At 37.0% G+C, this 17,065-nt stretch overlaps 2 protein-coding genes across 4 annotated transcripts in view; one reads left to right on the plus strand and one right to left on the minus strand.

Annotated features, from left to right (window-relative positions):
* The window catches only part of LOC123624646 (zinc finger protein 83-like), a 29,119-nt gene extending 20,259 nt beyond the window's left edge, over positions 1–8,860 (plus strand). For all 3 annotated transcript variants that reach the window (XM_045532678.1, XM_045532680.1, XM_045532679.1), the window contains one exon: positions 6,155–8,860. In XM_045532678.1, coding sequence (XP_045388634.1) covers positions 6,155–7,761 — 1,607 coding nt within the window. In that variant the 3' untranslated portion in view covers positions 7,762–8,860. The remainder of the gene's footprint in view (positions 1–6,154) is intronic.
* Positions 8,861–15,942: 7,082 nt separating this feature from the next.
* LOC123624649 (60S ribosomal protein L37) lies at positions 15,943–16,337 on the minus strand. The gene has a single exon (XM_045532684.1). It carries the CDS (start codon positions 16,329–16,331, stop codon positions 16,038–16,040), a length of 294 nt encoding a protein of 97 aa, XP_045388640.1. The 5' UTR covers positions 16,332–16,337; the 3' UTR covers positions 15,943–16,037.
* Positions 16,338–17,065: the final 728 nt, after the last annotated feature.

The following is a 17,065-nucleotide window of genomic DNA, read 5'->3' on the forward strand; positions in this document are numbered from 1 at the left end:
TACTTGATTCCATCTGGAGCTCAGTTCTCGGTCCATATAGGTCAGAGCTGAGGCCGCTGTAGACCTGACGCCTTGACCTATTCAGGTTCCACCCCATTTCCTGTACTTGGAAGACCTAATCAGGAGATGGGAAAACATTGGCTGCTCTTTCTTTGCATCTGGGTTGTAGAAACTGCACTGAGCTGCCTCTAGCCCTCTCTGCCTGTTCAGGCCTATTTGAGATAGGAAACAGCCAAAATGTTTCTCCTCCTGTCACACACGACTCACCACAGAATGCTTCCCTTCTGGTCACCAAAATGTGTGGGGATTTCTGTCCTCCCACAGCCAATTTTCTGGCCCACACCAACTGGGTGTTCTGTAATTCAATTTAATTATTCCTTTACATCAGTTTCATCTGACTGAGTACTCTTAAAGTATACTTTTGTCCATTGAATTTATTATAATATGTAAATAGGACTTTTTAATATCTCAAAATTTGCCCTTTTTTTTGTTAAGTTCCTGTCTTAATCCCAGAAATGCCATTAAGTTGACTTGCCATAATTTGTTATTTAAACACATTGAGTTTTCTGTAGTGTTTTCAATGTTCTAAACATAATCTGTGGATATTGTTTAAATTTTACTTTTTCTTGGAATAAATGATATATTCTAATATAATAATTATTCTTTCTGTTTAGATTCATCATGTCTATTTTGATAAGCTAAATTCATATTTGAATATCTCATAGTATTTTATTGGAAACTTAACTTATTCCATTTCTTATACTTCATGACCTTCTCTACTATTGTTTATATCACCTGTATTTTCTGCAGCATTTCTGGGGGAAATTGCATTCTTCAGTTAACACATAAATGCTGTTTTGCTCCTCATCTTAATTTGCATATGAATATCCTGTAACCTCTATCTGGTCCCTGTTAACTCACCTCCTGGTGCTGTCCTCCCATTCTCTGCCTCTTATTTGCTGTTTATGTTGCTGGCCACCTCCTCAGTGGGTTTCTATGCCACTGCCAGCAAATGTTTCCTCACTTTGCAGCTACTGACAGTGACCTTCAGTTCAAACCATTCCCCACTGTGGGTCATTTACTTATTTTCTCTGTAAGGTTACTTGTGTTCTCCTGGTGCTATTTGTGAAGTGAAATATATTAATTTTGGATAAGTGCACATGAATATTCTTTCACTCATACTAACGACTATTTATTAAAATACATACGGTAGTATTACCTGTAACCACGTAACTATTTTGTATTTTGTCAGATAACTTCAAAACATTTTATGTTGTATGAGCTTAGGAAAGTTAAAATATACCTTATTCTTTTTTTTTTTTTGGAGACAGAGTCTCGCTCTTGTGCCCTGGCGTCAGCAACCTCAAACTCCTGGGCTCAAGGAATCCTTCTGCCTCAGCCTCCCGGGTAGCTGGGACTACAGGCATGTGCCACCATGCCCGGCTAATTTTTTGTATATATTTTTACTTGTCCAGATAATTTCTTTCTGTTTTTCAGTAGAGACAGTGTCTCGCTCTTGCTCAGGCTGGTCTTGAACTCCTGACCTTGAGTGATCCTCCTGCCTCGGCCTCCCAGAGTACTAGGATTATAGGTGTGAGCCACCACACCTGGCCCAGTATACCTTATTCTGTGTGTTGTTCTCATTTAGTTTTTATCAATTACCATGACTATTTTAACTCATTTCCGTCTCTCTCCAGTATTTGACAACTGGCCTTCTAATTTATGTCTGTATGAATTTGACTGTTTTAGACACCTTCTATAAGTGGAATCATATAATATTTTTCTTTTTGTAACTGGCTTCTTTCACTTAGCATAGTATCCTCAAGATTTATCTATTTAGTAGCAGAAAACAGTGTTTCTGTCTTTTTAAAAGCTGAATAATGTTCCATTGTATTGCCTGTGTATATCACATTTTGTTTATCTGTTTATTTGGGATCTACACCTGGGTTGCTTCCACCTTTTGGCTATTGTGAACAATAGTGCTGTGAATGGGTTTACAAATATCTCTTCCAGATCCTGTTTTTAATTCTCTTGTGTATAGTGTATATACCCAGATATGGAATTCAGGGGTCATATGATAATTCAGTTTTGAAGTATTTGAGGGGATGTCATATAGTCAGCACTCTGTATCAATGTATTCCATATCCATGAATTCTGGGTCTGAGGATTCAACCAACTGTAAATCACAAAGAATTATGACACTTTCAAAAAGTAAAACTTGTGTCTGGGAGGTGTTAGTCCCATGCTGGATCTACATGAATGAAGTGATACATTGGCATTGTATTAGGTAGTATAAGTAACCTAGAGATTTAAAGTATATGAGAGGATGTGTGTAGGTTACATGCAAATATTACACCATTTTATATAAGAGAATTAAGCATCCATGGATTTTTGTATCTTTGAGGGGGTCCTAGAACTGTACATTTTTCTATAGCGGCTGCACCATTTTACTTTACTACCAAATGGTGACAAGTCTCCCATTTCTCTGCATCCATGTAAACACTTCTTGTTTTCTGTTGTTTTTCTCAATAATCATCTTAGTAAGTGTGATGAGATATCTTTCTGTATTTTTTATTTGCATATCCCTAATGATTACCAGTGTTTTGTATCTTGTCATATATTTCTTGGTCATTTGTATACCATCTCTGGAGACATTCTATCAGTGCCTTCACCTATTTTTTAATTGGATAATTCTTTTGCGTATTTATAGGAGTTCAATATTCAAGTATTAATCCTTTATCAGATACAATTTTCAAACATATTTTCTTATGTGTAGGTTTTGTTTTTACTCTGTTAGATTATCTCTTTTGCTGCACAGTGCTGTAAAATTTTGATGTCATCCATTTTATCTATTTTTACTTTTGTTGCCTGCACTTTTGGTGTCATATCCAGGAAATCATTTTTTAATCCAATGTCACGAACTTTGTCACCTATATTTTGTTGTAGAAATTTTATAGTTTTAGATCTTCCATTTATGTCATGGATCCATTTTGACTTCTGTTGTTCAGGGTGCTATGCTATTCCATGTGAATTGAGGTTGAATTTATCTATTTCTGCAAAGAGTGCCATTCATATCTTCTTGTGGATTTCACTGAATGCGTAGATTGCATTTGTTATTATTGACACCTTTACAATGTTAATCATTCCAACCTATAAAGATGTGGTTTCTGTGACTTTATTTGCGTCTTCTTATTTCTTTCAGCAATGTTTTGTAGTTTTCAGTCTACAAATCTTTTCCTTTCTCATAAGGCTTATTCCTAAGTATTTTGTGATTTTCTGCTATTGTTCATAAAAGTATTTCTGTAATATCCTTTTCAGTTTGTTCGTACTCAGTGTATATGAACACAGCTGATTTTTTCAGGTTGAGTTTATATTTTACAATTTTTACTGAATTCATTCAGTAAATTCATTTTAATGAACGTCCTCACATTCTTTTGTGAATCTTGTGTATTCTGCACACAAGATTGTGTCATCTGGGAACAGAAATCATTTTACTTCTTCCTTCCTATTTGTATGCCTTTTATTTCTTTTTCTTATCTAATTGTTCTAGCTAGGATTTCAGTCCTATGTTGAACAGAAATAGCACACGAAGGCTTCCTTGTCTTTTTCATGATCTTCCAGGAAAAACTTTCTGTCTTTTAACATTGAATATTCTTCTAGAATCTGTATGTAGATTACATGCCTAGAAATAGAATTCAGAGGCCATTCAATTTGATACATTTAATTTCATATGAAATATCGTAAGACATGTAAACCGAATTTCTTTCCACATCACCAAACTGAGTTTCCTTTAAATCTCCTTATTCTCATAGTTAAGAATGGGATAGTTATGTGTTGGTTGCTAAATTAGCTTCTCTTTTCTACCAAGGTCAGAATTTTAACTGACATAGTATACTTCTATTTCTGTAGATTTGCAAACATAATGTCTGCTCCTGCATGCCCATATAAAAATATATATTTAATATTCTAGTTCACGAGGTGGTATTTTTTCCCCCAATTTCAGTAATGTGATCAAAGGCAGGACTTGACAACATCCTTCTGCTAACTTTGTTTCCTCAAACCCACCTCAGCACAGTCAGCCAAGGAAGCATCCCTATGCACACAGACATCCTCCCTACATTGCTTCCTTCCTTCCACTCTTGCCTTTCTTCCATCTTTGGCCTTTCCTCATGTGGTTTCTTGGTTTAAATGGACTATACAACCACATTTTAGCATATTAATTTTTGTATTTCTGACCACTCCAATTTTCACACGGGCCTCTTACCACCCACAATGCTGTCACTGTGTAAGTAAAGACAGTTGTTCACTGTTGGAAAACTACTGCAGCACACTTGTGCAGTCATCACCCAGGGCACCCCTGAGTGGTTATTTTCACTGGTGCCCTGGGTGATGACTCACATACCATTATCTATGAAGAATTAGTAACTCTATTAGCAACACAGCTTAGATCTTGTGTATCCCTTGAAATAATCCTTCCTGTGTTCCTCTATTTCCTGTGACCTATTGTTTTTGGTACTGCTTGGATCAGCAGTTGTTCCTAAGAACATGTCTAAACATTCAGTCCCAGGATCAAGTCTTCTTTTTCTCTTTAATGTGCAAATTGGGGTTAGATACATAAATGCTGTGGACCTCCTGTTTTTATTTGAAAAATAATAATTTATCCTGATAACTAGAATCTATTTAGAACTCAGGAAAATCAAGAAAAAAATCAAACAACCCTATCAAAAAGTGGGCAAAGGACATGAACAGAAGTTTTTTCAAAAGAAGACAGAATAATGGCCAAGAAACATATGAAAAAATGCTCAACATCTCTAATCATCAGGGAAATGCAAATCAAAACCACAGTGAGATATCACTTATCTCCAGTGAGAATGGCCTTTGTCAAAAAGAAAACAATAAATGTTGGCGTTTGTGGAGAAATAGGAACAATCATACACTGCTGGTGCGACTGCAAACTAATGCAACCTCTGTGGAAAGCAATATGGAGATACCTTAAAGAGATACAAGTAGACCTACCATTTGATCCAGCAATCCCGTTACTGGGCATCTACCCAAAAGAACAAAAGACATTCTATAAAAAAGACATCTGCACTCGAATGTTTATAGCAGCACAATTCACAATTGCCAAGATGTGGAAACAACCCAAGTGCCCATCAATACATGAGTGGATTAATAAAATGTGGTATATGTATACCATGGAGTACTACTCAGCTATAAGAAACAATGCTGATATAGCACCTCTTATATTTTCCTGGATAGAGCTGGAACCCATTCTACTAAGTGAAGTATCCCAAGAATGGAAAAATAAGCACCACATGTACTCACCATCAAATTGGTTTCACTGATCAACACCTAAGAGCACATACGGAATAACATTTATTGGATGTCCGGCAGATAGATGGGAGGGGGGGAGCGGATGGGTGTATACATACATAATTAGTGCAATGCGCACTGTCTTGGGGATGGACACGCTTGAAGCTCGGACTCGGGGTGGGGGGGGTAAGGGTAATATACATAACCTAAACATTTGTACATCCATAATATGCTGAAATAAAAAATAACAATAATTTACCTCAAAGTTCTTCTAGCAAGTTAATGCTGGTCGATGGCTAAGAATATTGCATGGTGTTTGTAAAGACTGCAACATTGTGAATAGAACCTCAGCAGATGAATTTTGGCCAACAAAAATATTCAGGCCATAGTTGCCTGCATTATGTCACATAGGATTTTATTTTTTAATTTGTTCCAAACAGTGTTTTCTCTGACCCTAGTTAATACATTTTCCTAGTATAAGTACATAATTCTCTTCTATTATTAGACAGCCATGTGCTTTCAGTCCATTGCTGTGTGCTTTGGCATGATGGTGGAGCAATCCTCTTTCTTCCAGGGTTAATGTAGGTTTGTGCGATGTGTTCTGGTGATAGATTGTTTCGTAATAGGGTTCCCTGCAATTATTTTCAATTATGTGTAACCACCTTTTCTGTATTTTTAAAAACATCTTGTTTTCCTAAAACTTAAATATCACAATTGGAGGTTTTATAATTCTGCTTGTTATACCTATGTTACTCTTGGTGTCATGTTATTTATTTCAATAGGAGGTATTTAATGACCATCTGTAATTCATCATAAACTTGTGGTTCTTTATATCTTGTAGGTATCTCTTCTATATGTATGATAAATGAATTGCCACCTAAAGAGAACAGTAATACAGGAGAAATATCCCAAACAGTGATGTTGGAAAGGCACAAAAGCCATGGCATTGAAGACTTTTGCTTTAGGGAAATCCAGAAAAATATACAAAACTTCGAGTATCAGTGGCGAGTTGCTGAAAGACATTACCAAAGAATCTATAAGACTCATAAGGAAAATCTCACTGGTAGAAGAGATCAGCATAATAGAAGGAATTCAGGAAATAAGTTTATTAAAAATGAGCTTGGATTAAACTGTGAGTCACATCTACCAGAACTGCAGCTATTTCAGGCTGAAGAGAAAATTTATGAATGGAATCACATGGAGAAGTCTATCAGCAATTATTCCTTCCTTTTCCCACCCCACAGAATTCCTTCTACTATCAAACCCCACATTTGTCATGAAGATGAATATGATTTTATGGATTCATTATTTACACAAAAACAGAAAGCACACGTAGAGACAGAACATTACAAATGTAATGAGTGTGGCAAGACCTTTAATCAAGGCTTACATTTCACTGTACATCAAATAATCCATGCAGAAGAGAAACGATTTGAATGTGATATATGTGCCAAGGTCTTTAATAAAAAATCATACCTTGTAAGTCATCGGAGAATACATACTGGAGAGAAACCTTACAAGTGTAATGAATGTGGCAAGGTCTTCAATAATATTTCACATCTTGCACAACATCGGAGAATACACACTGGAGAGAAACCTTACAAATGTAATGAATGTGGAAAGTTCTTCAATCAAATTTCACACCTTGCACAACATCGGAGAATTCACACTGGAGAGAAACCTTACAAATGTAATGAATGTGGAAAGGTATTCCATCAAATTTCACACCTTGCACAACATCGGACAATTCATACTGGAGAGAAACCTTACAAATGTAATGAATGTGGCAAGGTGTTCAGTCGAAATTCATACTTAGTACAACATCTGATAATCCATACAGGAGAGAAACCTTACAAATGTAATGAATGTGGCAAAGTCTTTAATCATATTTCACACCTTGCACAACATCGGAGAATTCATACTGGAGAGAAACCTTACAAATGTAAAGAATGTGGGAAGGTGTTCAGTCATAAGTCATCCCTAGCAAATCATTGGAGAATTCATACCGGAGAGAAACCTTACAAATGTAATGAATGTGGCAAGGTATTCAGTCGCAATTCATACCTTGTGCAACATCTAATAATTCATACTGGTGAGAAACCTTATAAATGTAACGAGTGTGGCAAGGTATTCAGTCAAAATTCACACCTTGTAAATCATCGAAGAATCCATACTGGAGAGAAACCTTACAAATGTAATGAATGTGGCAAAGTCTTCAGTCAAAATTCATATCTTGTATATCATCGCAGAATTCATACTGGAGAGAAACCTTATAAATGTCATGAATGTGGAAAGGTCTTCAGTCTAAACTCCTCCTTGGCACATCATCGGAGAGTTCATACTGGAGAGAAACCTTACAAGTGTAACGAGTGTGGCAAAACCTTTAGTGTGCGTTCAAGCCTTAATAATCATCATATAATCCATACTGGAGAAACCTTTCAAGAGTAATGAAATGAATGTAGTAAGGGTTTTTCAGTGGGAATTCATACCTTGCACATCATCAGAGATTTCATCCTGTGGAGAAATTTTATTAATGTGGCAATGTAATCAATGTAATTAATTAACATGGGAAGGTATTATGTCAGCGTTAAACCCTTGAAAGACACTGCATAATTCATAGTAGAAAGAAACTTTGCAAGTGTGAGGAGTGCAGCAAAGCCTTTAGTCATTGCTTAAGGCATAATAACTGTCAGTTAATGTATAGGGGAGAACAGCCTTACAAATGTATCGAATGTGGCGAGCCTTAGGGTATAATTTGGACATCAGGACTCTCCAAACAATTCTTGCTGGATACAAACCTAACAAATGCAAATCTTTTAGTGTACCTTCACTCCTTAGGCACATCAGATAACCCATACAGGAGAGAAACCATTCGAATGTAATGAATGTGGCAAGGTCTTCTGCCACAATTCACACCTTACACATTATCAGAGAATTCGTACCTGAGAGAAAACTTACAAATACGATGAGGGTTTTAAACCTTTGTTATGAGTTCAAGCATGAATCAACATAGGGAATTCATACTAAAGAGCAATCATATAATTGTAATGTATGTGACAGAGATATTTTCATGGCCTTAAACTCGGTAGGCATCAAAAAATACATCTTTGGTGAAACCATACGAAGCTAAGGTGCATGCTTAGGCATTTATTCAAGCATCCAAACTGATGATGTCAAACATCAGAGTGTTCATCCTGGAGATGAATTGCACAAATATAGTGAATGTATTGAGCCTTTTAGTCAAACAGTCATGAGTTTTTTTGTCACAAGAGGTTCATACTTGATAAAAACAAGGCAAATGTAGTGAACCTAGAAAGTTCACTAAGGTACGCCCTTAGGATTCATTAAAGAATTTATACTCAAACGAACACTTACAAATTTAATGATATTATACATTATTTAATCAATTCTCATAATATAGTCCACATTGGAGAGTTCGTATAAAGAATAAAGAAGTCTCAAATTCTCCAAGATTAACCTTTGATAGGCCGGGCGCGGTGGCTCACGCCTGTAATCCTAGCACTCTGGGAGGCCGAGGTGGGCGGATCATTTGAGCTCAGGAGTTCGAGACCAGCCTGAGCAAGAGCGAGACCCCATCTCTACTAAAAATAGAAAGAAATTATATGGACAGCTAAAATTATATATATAGAAAGAAATTAGCCGGGCATGGTGGCACATGCCTGTAGTCCCAGCTACTCGGGAGGCTGAGGCAGAAGGATTGCTTAAGCCCAGGAGTTTGAGGTTGCCGTGAGCTAGGCTGACACCACGGCACTCTAGCCTGGGCAACAGAGTGAGACTCTGTCTCCAAAAAAAAAAAACAACCTTTGATATATACTGCATAATAATTGCAAGTCAAAATATGTTAAAAGTCATGCCATATATCAAAGGTGAAAGGACATTTGAAATGTGCAGTTATTGTCAGGTTATTATCGCAAGTTTCTTGGAAAGGCTACTTTATTTTTGACTTTCAAACTGAAGTTTGGAATCTGTTTTTATTAATATTATGCCTTGCACTCATTTCATGGTCCTCTAGAGGAAAGGGCCTATTTTGTTGGGTGAGGCTGATTTCTATTCATGTTCCTAGAGATCAAAGACACTACCTTTTAAACTTAAATATTAAAATTAGCATTTGGAAGGGGCTAAGAATAATGTAAAATTATTATTAATCATGCTTATTGCATTCAGGGCACCCTTCTCCACACTGAAGACCACTGTGCTATATAGGAAAGAAATGCTCTGATAGAATATAGATATCCAATCAGTCATAGGAGACTAGAATTTTTATTGGAGGAAAGTACTGTGTTATCTGGAACTGATTATATAGTAGAAAGAGTGCAGGGGAAATTGGTAGCACCTTCTCCATTCAATGGAAATAGCTATTGGATATGAAGATTGATGAAAAATAGTCTTATTCTTCAAACTGAAAAGAGAACACATGTCAGGAGAATTTCATCAGAAGAACCACAATAGCACGTGCTTGATCAGGAATCGCATTTAACTGCTGGCATTATTTCCTACTGTTTTATTCAAACTGTATCATAGATTTTATGTATTAATAAAATTTAATCTTTTTTGTGACTATGAGTGAATCATGTTTGTTCTACCAGCATAGTTTTAATTCACCTCAGTAGAATACTTCATATTGGACATAACAATGTACCATTTGCTTCCTAAGGGTAAAGAATCTATAACAATATTTTAATGGTGGAATCAACATACAGTATTGAGAAGTTATAAGTATGTCTTGCACTTGAGATATCCTCTCTGCAGTCTGACTTGAGATACTTATGTGGGTGTAATGAAAAACCCCATAGCAGTGCAGTTCTGTACTGTGAGACCTGAAAACCTGCATTACTATTGATGAACATGGCTTGTATTATAATTCTAAATGCATCTGGGCATGGTGGCTCACACCTATAATCCTAGCACGTTGGGAGACCTAGAAGGGAGGATCGCTTGAGGCCAGGAGTTTGAGACCAGCCTGAGCAACATAGTGAGACTCCGTCTCTCCAAAAAATACAAGAATTGACTGAGCGTGATGAAGCATGCCTGTAGCCTCAGCTACTTCGGAGGCTGAGGCAGGAGGATCATTTGAGCCCAGACATTTGAGGTTGCAGTGAGCTATGATGACACCACTGCACTCTAACCCAGGAAATAGAGTGAGCCTTCCATCTCAAAAAATGAAAATATTCTAAATGCCTATTTTGCATGCCAAATAAGATACATGGCATATGCTTTAATTTACATAAAGTAAAAATATAAATGTACAATATGAAAAATATTACAAAATAAAAGTATATGTAGGGAATAAGGATAAAAATAACTTTTCTGTGAGTGCTCGGTAAACTAATCTGAAAAGATTAATAGTTGTGAATTTCCTCTTAAGAATAAATATACACCATAAGATTTTTTTTTTACACAAGCCTAGTAACTTCATACATTTAGCCCTGTTACATTTTTGGTAATTTGTACTTTTTTGACCACTTCACTGGACCTGAATTGACCACTCCCCAACAATTGGTTTGTTTTTCAAAACTGATGACGCTGTACACTGAAGTGTTACGTAGATTATGATCACATAATGCAATGTTCTGGAAGAAGCAGAGTAGACTTCCTAAATTGGTCCAAAAATGCCTGGAGAGAGCAGGGAAATATCACTGCCTTATGTTATAGTGGTGATGACATGAGGCAGGACTGAGGGTACCTGGACGACTTTTGGAATTCCTGCTGCCAAGGAATGGAGCACTCACAGGCTTTATTATGACCTTTCCCAGAAAGGCCAAACAGCAAGAGGGAGTGGAGAGGCTTAAACGGTGTCATTAGACAAACACCAAAAAATGGAGTCAGACTCTTACTAAAACCCTGTATGTTAACTCTTGATACTCCTGATATTTTGGATGGCAAAGATCATAGTTTTCATTCATTAATTCAATCATTCGAGACAAGATCTCACTCTGTTGCCCAGGCTGGAGTGCAGTGGCACAATCATAGCTCACTGCAGTCTTGAACTCTCAAGCTCAAGGGATCCCCTGCTTCAGCCTCCTAAGTAGTTGTGGGCTACAGGTGTGTGTCACCCCACCTAGATAATTTTTAAATTGTTTTTGTAGAGATGAGGTCTCGCTGTGTTTTCCAGGGTGGTTTCAAATGCCTGGCCTCAAGAGATCCTCCTGCCTTGACCTTCCAAAATGCTGGGATTATAGGCATGAGCCACTGCACCTGGTGACAATTTTCTTCATGCTAATAGTTTACCACATTCCTTTTCCTGCCGCTCACATAGATACCATTCCACAATCTGATTGTTGAAAATGTTTTTGGAATACTCTTTAGATAAATTGCTTAACATATTTTTATTGTAATTTAATAAAAGATAATTTGTGGAATGTTTATTCAATAAAAATATTAAGTAATTTTGCTATAAGCATTTTCCAAATGTCTATAAAAGTATAGATTTCAGATTATGGTATTAGCATATTACATGGCTCATTTTCAAGTATAGAAAAAATTTTTATACATGGATTTTCCTTATTTTTCCTTTCATACACTGTAATGCCAATGATACATTTAATCTAAATTTTTTCCATGTTATTTCAGTGATAAATTGAGGAGATGCAGATTGACCAGGGGGTTGACAAAAATCAACAAAAATTTAGGGGATACATAAATGAAAGTGCTGTTTGCAGACAATATTTTATGACATGGAAGTACACATAAGTCAATAGCTGATACAGACTAGTTGCTTGCTCTATGATTATTAGAAAAGAATGTTTCTTTAATCCAGTGAAAACTGATATTTGGCCAGGCGCAGTGGCTTATGCCTGTAATCCTAGCATTCTGGGAGGCCAAGGTGGGTGGATCGTTTGAGTTCAGGAGTTCGAGACCAGCCTGAGCAAGAGTGAGACCCCTGTCTATACTAAAAAAATAAAAAGAAATGAGCTGGACAACTTAAAATATATAGAAAAAATTAGCCAGGCATCGTGGCTCATCCCTGTAGTCCCAGCTACCTGGGAGGCTGAGGCAGGAGGATTGCTTGAGCCCAGGAATTTGAGGTTGCCGTGAGCTAGGCTGACGTCAGGGCACTCTAGCCTGGGCAACAGAGTGAGACTCTGCCTCAAAAAAACAAACAAAAAAAAACAACAAAAAAAAAACTGATATATTGCAGGAGGGTTAACTGAAATCTCTTAATGTGGGAATTGGCTAAGATCAGGTGTTTGAAAGGCGACTGTGTTGAGGCTAAGCAGTTATATCTAAACTTCTAATCTTCTCAGCTGATCATATCTGAAAATTATATGAAAATACGATGATATATAAGAGAGAAAGTCTCTAAGATTTTAATTCTGGTTTGTGAGGTGGAGATAATATCCATTTCCTAATGCTTGGTGGCCAGTGACTTCCCATTGGCTGGCATTCCTATTCAGATCCAGGGAATCTTGCAAAGTAATAGGACGTTTGTGCTATTTTTACCATGGAAAATGACATCCAATATTCTCTATTTTGTTTCCTTCCAGAAATAGCTAATAATTATATTTTATTTAAAGAGCTGTTTCTTATGTCTGCGTAAACATTTTTCTTTATATCACACAGAATCACTGTTATGCCAGGCATAGTGGTACATGCCTGTAGTCCCAACTACTTTTGAGGCTGAAGCTAAAGCATCACTTGAGCCTAGGAGTTTGAATTTAGCCAGGCCAAAATAGTAAGACTGTGTCTTTAAAAATTTTCTTTATTCATCATGACATGAAGAGGTTTTCCACCAATACCTATTATCCTGAAATTACTGTTTGCAGTTCTTCTAAGGTGAACGTATTTTAGAAATACAATTATGGATTGACTTAAATATCAGAGTATATTACTATTTGGATAAAACATTAACCATCATCATGAGTGTGAATCATATCAAATCATATTAAGCAGCATCAGGGATTGATGTAGGGTCACTAGCCTCTAGTCCCTCTCCACAAGCTTGGCAAATACCCCAGGAATTAATCCTACAACCCAAGGGAACATCTAGCCCAGTTTCTACCAGGCAGGATCCTTTTTCTGCTATGAGCACCTCTCTAGATTCCTGTTACACACTTTCCCTTAACAAATACCCTCTTATAATAAAATAGAAAATACTCACTATACTCCTTCTTGCTACTGGGATGATAAACCGTGAAGATCTCAGCACCAGGATGCGTGTGAGAGAAAGAAAGGTGGGCCCTACAATAAAGATTTGTGATCCTGTGACCTCACCTCACCACAGTACCACAATCATCACTACACTTGTGAGTATTTTTTAACAATTCATCCCAGTTTTCAAATAGCAGAAATGATTACAAATGTCCAGTAAGTATTAACATCTCCAGAAAAATAGCTGGAGTGTTTTGGAGAGGCTACTTCATTTCCATGAGTCCTGGAGGCAGACAGGAGCTCACATGGAGACAGCAGGAAACACTGAGGTCTTAGCCATGAGAGAGTCAGAGCAAAACATGTGTCTCACTGGATTTTCTGCTTCCCTGAGATTTTCTTCCATTTAAAAAAAATACCAAATTCTTTTTGGATCCCTTCTGTGTTATGGGGAGACATATGAGATGACATAAAGAGACTGAGCATGATTGATTAATGTGGTAAGCGTGCAAAGAAGAAAATGATGCCAAGAATTGATATTGAACAATAGGCCAGGTGCGGTGGCTCACACCTGTAATCTCAGTACTTTGGTGAAGCCCAGGCAGGAGGATCGCTTGAGCCCAGGAGTTTGAGACCAGCCTGGGCAACATAGAACCTGTGTCTACAAAAAAAAAAAACTTTTTTAAAAAGAAAAACATTAGGTAGCCTATTAGGATATAAAAACATGATTTTAAAAGTAAATAAATGGGGGAGAAGACAGAAATTTGCATGCAAAAGAAATCCAAACAATTTACATAAATAAGTATTTCCCTCTCAGTGAGGTAGAAAATCACTCCCAACTCCTCAAGTGTAGGCTGTGGACAGTTACTCCCTATTAAAGAATACAGTATCTAGTGGGGTGGAGATTACATTTACAGCATAGAAATCTGACAAACCCAACCTCAGCCATGTGATCATGGTCAACACAAACAGCAGTAAGTCATGTTGATAGTGTGCACCCTTGACATCATACCATGAACATAGTACTTTTTTGAAGGTCTTTTTCCAGATAACACCAGTCTAATCATGAGAAAAACACCAGACAAGTTCCAAAAGAGTTGCTCTCGCCAGTGCCAGCAATGACAGTGCCATTGTACCTAACCAATAGTTCTCAAAACCTTTAAGTTTTTCCAAAGCAAGGAAAGTCTGAAAAATTGTCAAAGCCCAGGGGAAAGTAAGTAGAGATGAGCACTGCTGTAAGGTGGGATCATAAAGGAGATATAGGAAGAGATGAAGGATATTAGGTAAAACCTAAGGAAATCTGAATAAAGTATGAATTTGTTAATAATATCTCAATAGTGATCCTTTACTGTGTAGAGGCTAATGGAAACTCTCTGTATTATCTTTGCAAATTTTGTCTATAAATCTAAAATTGTTCCAACAATAAGTTTCATTAAAATTTGAAAGACACTAAAGAAATTGTATGGTTCAATGAATATTGATTTGGAAACCCTGAAACAATGGCAATTTTCCAAGAAAATGGACTCTACCAGTATTGACATTGGTAAAGGCAGAACATCTATATAGTAAAATATCCAGAGAAAAAATTTATAAGATTTGTATAAAATTTCTCACAAACAAAAGCATCATGATGAGATCACTTAACAGAAAATCCTGGTATGCTGTAAATACATTAAAATAAATGGTATTTGAAATATTCACAGATCATTGAAAAATAGAACTTCAATATAACTATTAGTATTTGAATAGAACATTGTAACTATTAATAAGACATGAAAGGCTTGTGTTATAAGCCAAAGTTACAAGAACATAAATTCTAATAATGAAATATAATATAAGACACCTTAGGTCACATATGTTATAATTCCATTCATATGAAATATCCAGAACAGGCAAATGTATAGATGATACAGATAGCAGATTCATGGTTGCCTGGGGGAGAAGGAAGGAAGCAATGGGGAGTGACTGCTTGTTAGGCATAGGGTTTCCTTTGAGGTGATGAAAATGTTCTGGAAGTAGTTGTGATGGTTACACAACATTGTGAATGTGTAAATGTCACCAGGTATGAATTTTATGATATGTACATTGATCCACAATATAAACATAGTCAAAATAATATAGAAATGAATGAAAATACCTAGGTACAACAGTCATCAATTTTCCTTTAGATCACTTCCAAAATTGATATGATTTGATTATGTGTATGCCATCAGATTTTATTTCATTGCAAATTTCATACGGTAGCATAAACAAATGAAAATCACTGGGAAAACCTTGACAAGGAAACACAATGAATGATGATGACCTACTGTTTTTCAATCCTCCACAACTAAAAGGGCATGGAGCTGATGCATGAGTAAAATGACTGATGATGGACCAAAAAGTTCTGCCATAGGCCAAAGTGCAACATTAATTATTCTTTAGGTGAAAATAAATTCAAATGTCTTCTGAAGTCTATCTAATTTGCAGGCTTTGTTACCCACACCTGACAGAACATTCAGAAAGGGAAAACAAAGAAAAAGCTTAAAATTGATTACAATCTTTACATAAACGTTTTCTTTTTTTTTTTACATTTTTAAAAACCAAAACATTTATTGTATGACTAATCGTTGAAATTCTTAAGATGAACTGGATGCTGCAACAGCTGCCCTCTTGGGTTTAGGTGTTGTTCCTTCACGGAATCCATGCCTGAATCTGCGGTATACAATTTTTAGGTGCCTCATCCGACCAGTCCCGGTGGTATTTCGTCTTTTAGCCTTGGCACTCCAATTATACTTTCTCTTGCGCTTGGCAGGGTAGCCACATTTGCCACAGGTCGACTTCTGAAGGTGGTAGGCCTTAGAGCCACAGCGGCGGCACAACGTATGTGTCTTATTGCGACGCTTACCAAATGATGACGTCCCCTTCGTCATCTCGCTTCTGTCTACATAAACGTTTTCTAGTAATTTCCTGAATGCATGTAAAGTGAATTTGAAATTACAGTATATTTAGAAATTATGGACATAGCAATATTGTGATGTCAACAAAGTTTATCTCAAAAGTATTTCAGGTTAACTTATCTTCAGTGGAATAACATAACAAGTGTACCAAGTGTAAAGAAGAACTAATTAATATTTAATAAGTTATTGCTTTTTCAAAAGCAACAATTGGTGACGTAACTTATTACTGGATTTAGGTTTCCATGCCTTGCACCTCAGGTGTTGTCCCTATGAAAGTCTCTGGAACTGAGCACAGGGTTGACTCCCTCCAGAGTAAATGGGGAATAGAAATGGAAAGGCTTTCCATTGAAATTGCACATTCTGCCCACCCAGAGATTTGCATTTCACATTCTAGCTTGTATCTCCTTCACAGTCAATTCTGGAGCTTTTTAATTAAATTGGTAACATCAATTTAAATGGAAGGAACTTTCCTTTATGCAATCACTAGCCAGGCTGATCCCGCCTGAGCGATCCCAGCTCTGAGTCCGCGGAGCTGCTTCAGGACGCTCAGGCCCCGCCCACCCACGCGGCGGCACCGCCCAGTGGGTGGTGCCACTCTCCTGCGCGCGCAGTATTCTGTGGACCCGGAAGGGGATCGCTTGGAGTGATTGTAACGTGGCTGGCGTAAGTTTCCTTTTATCTATGTTAAGATTAAACCTGGGCTTCGC

The sequence above is a fragment of the Lemur catta genome, chromosome 19, assembly GCF_020740605.2.
Source record: "Lemur catta isolate mLemCat1 chromosome 19, mLemCat1.pri, whole genome shotgun sequence".
Taxonomy (NCBI): domain Eukaryota; kingdom Metazoa; phylum Chordata; class Mammalia; order Primates; family Lemuridae; genus Lemur; species Lemur catta.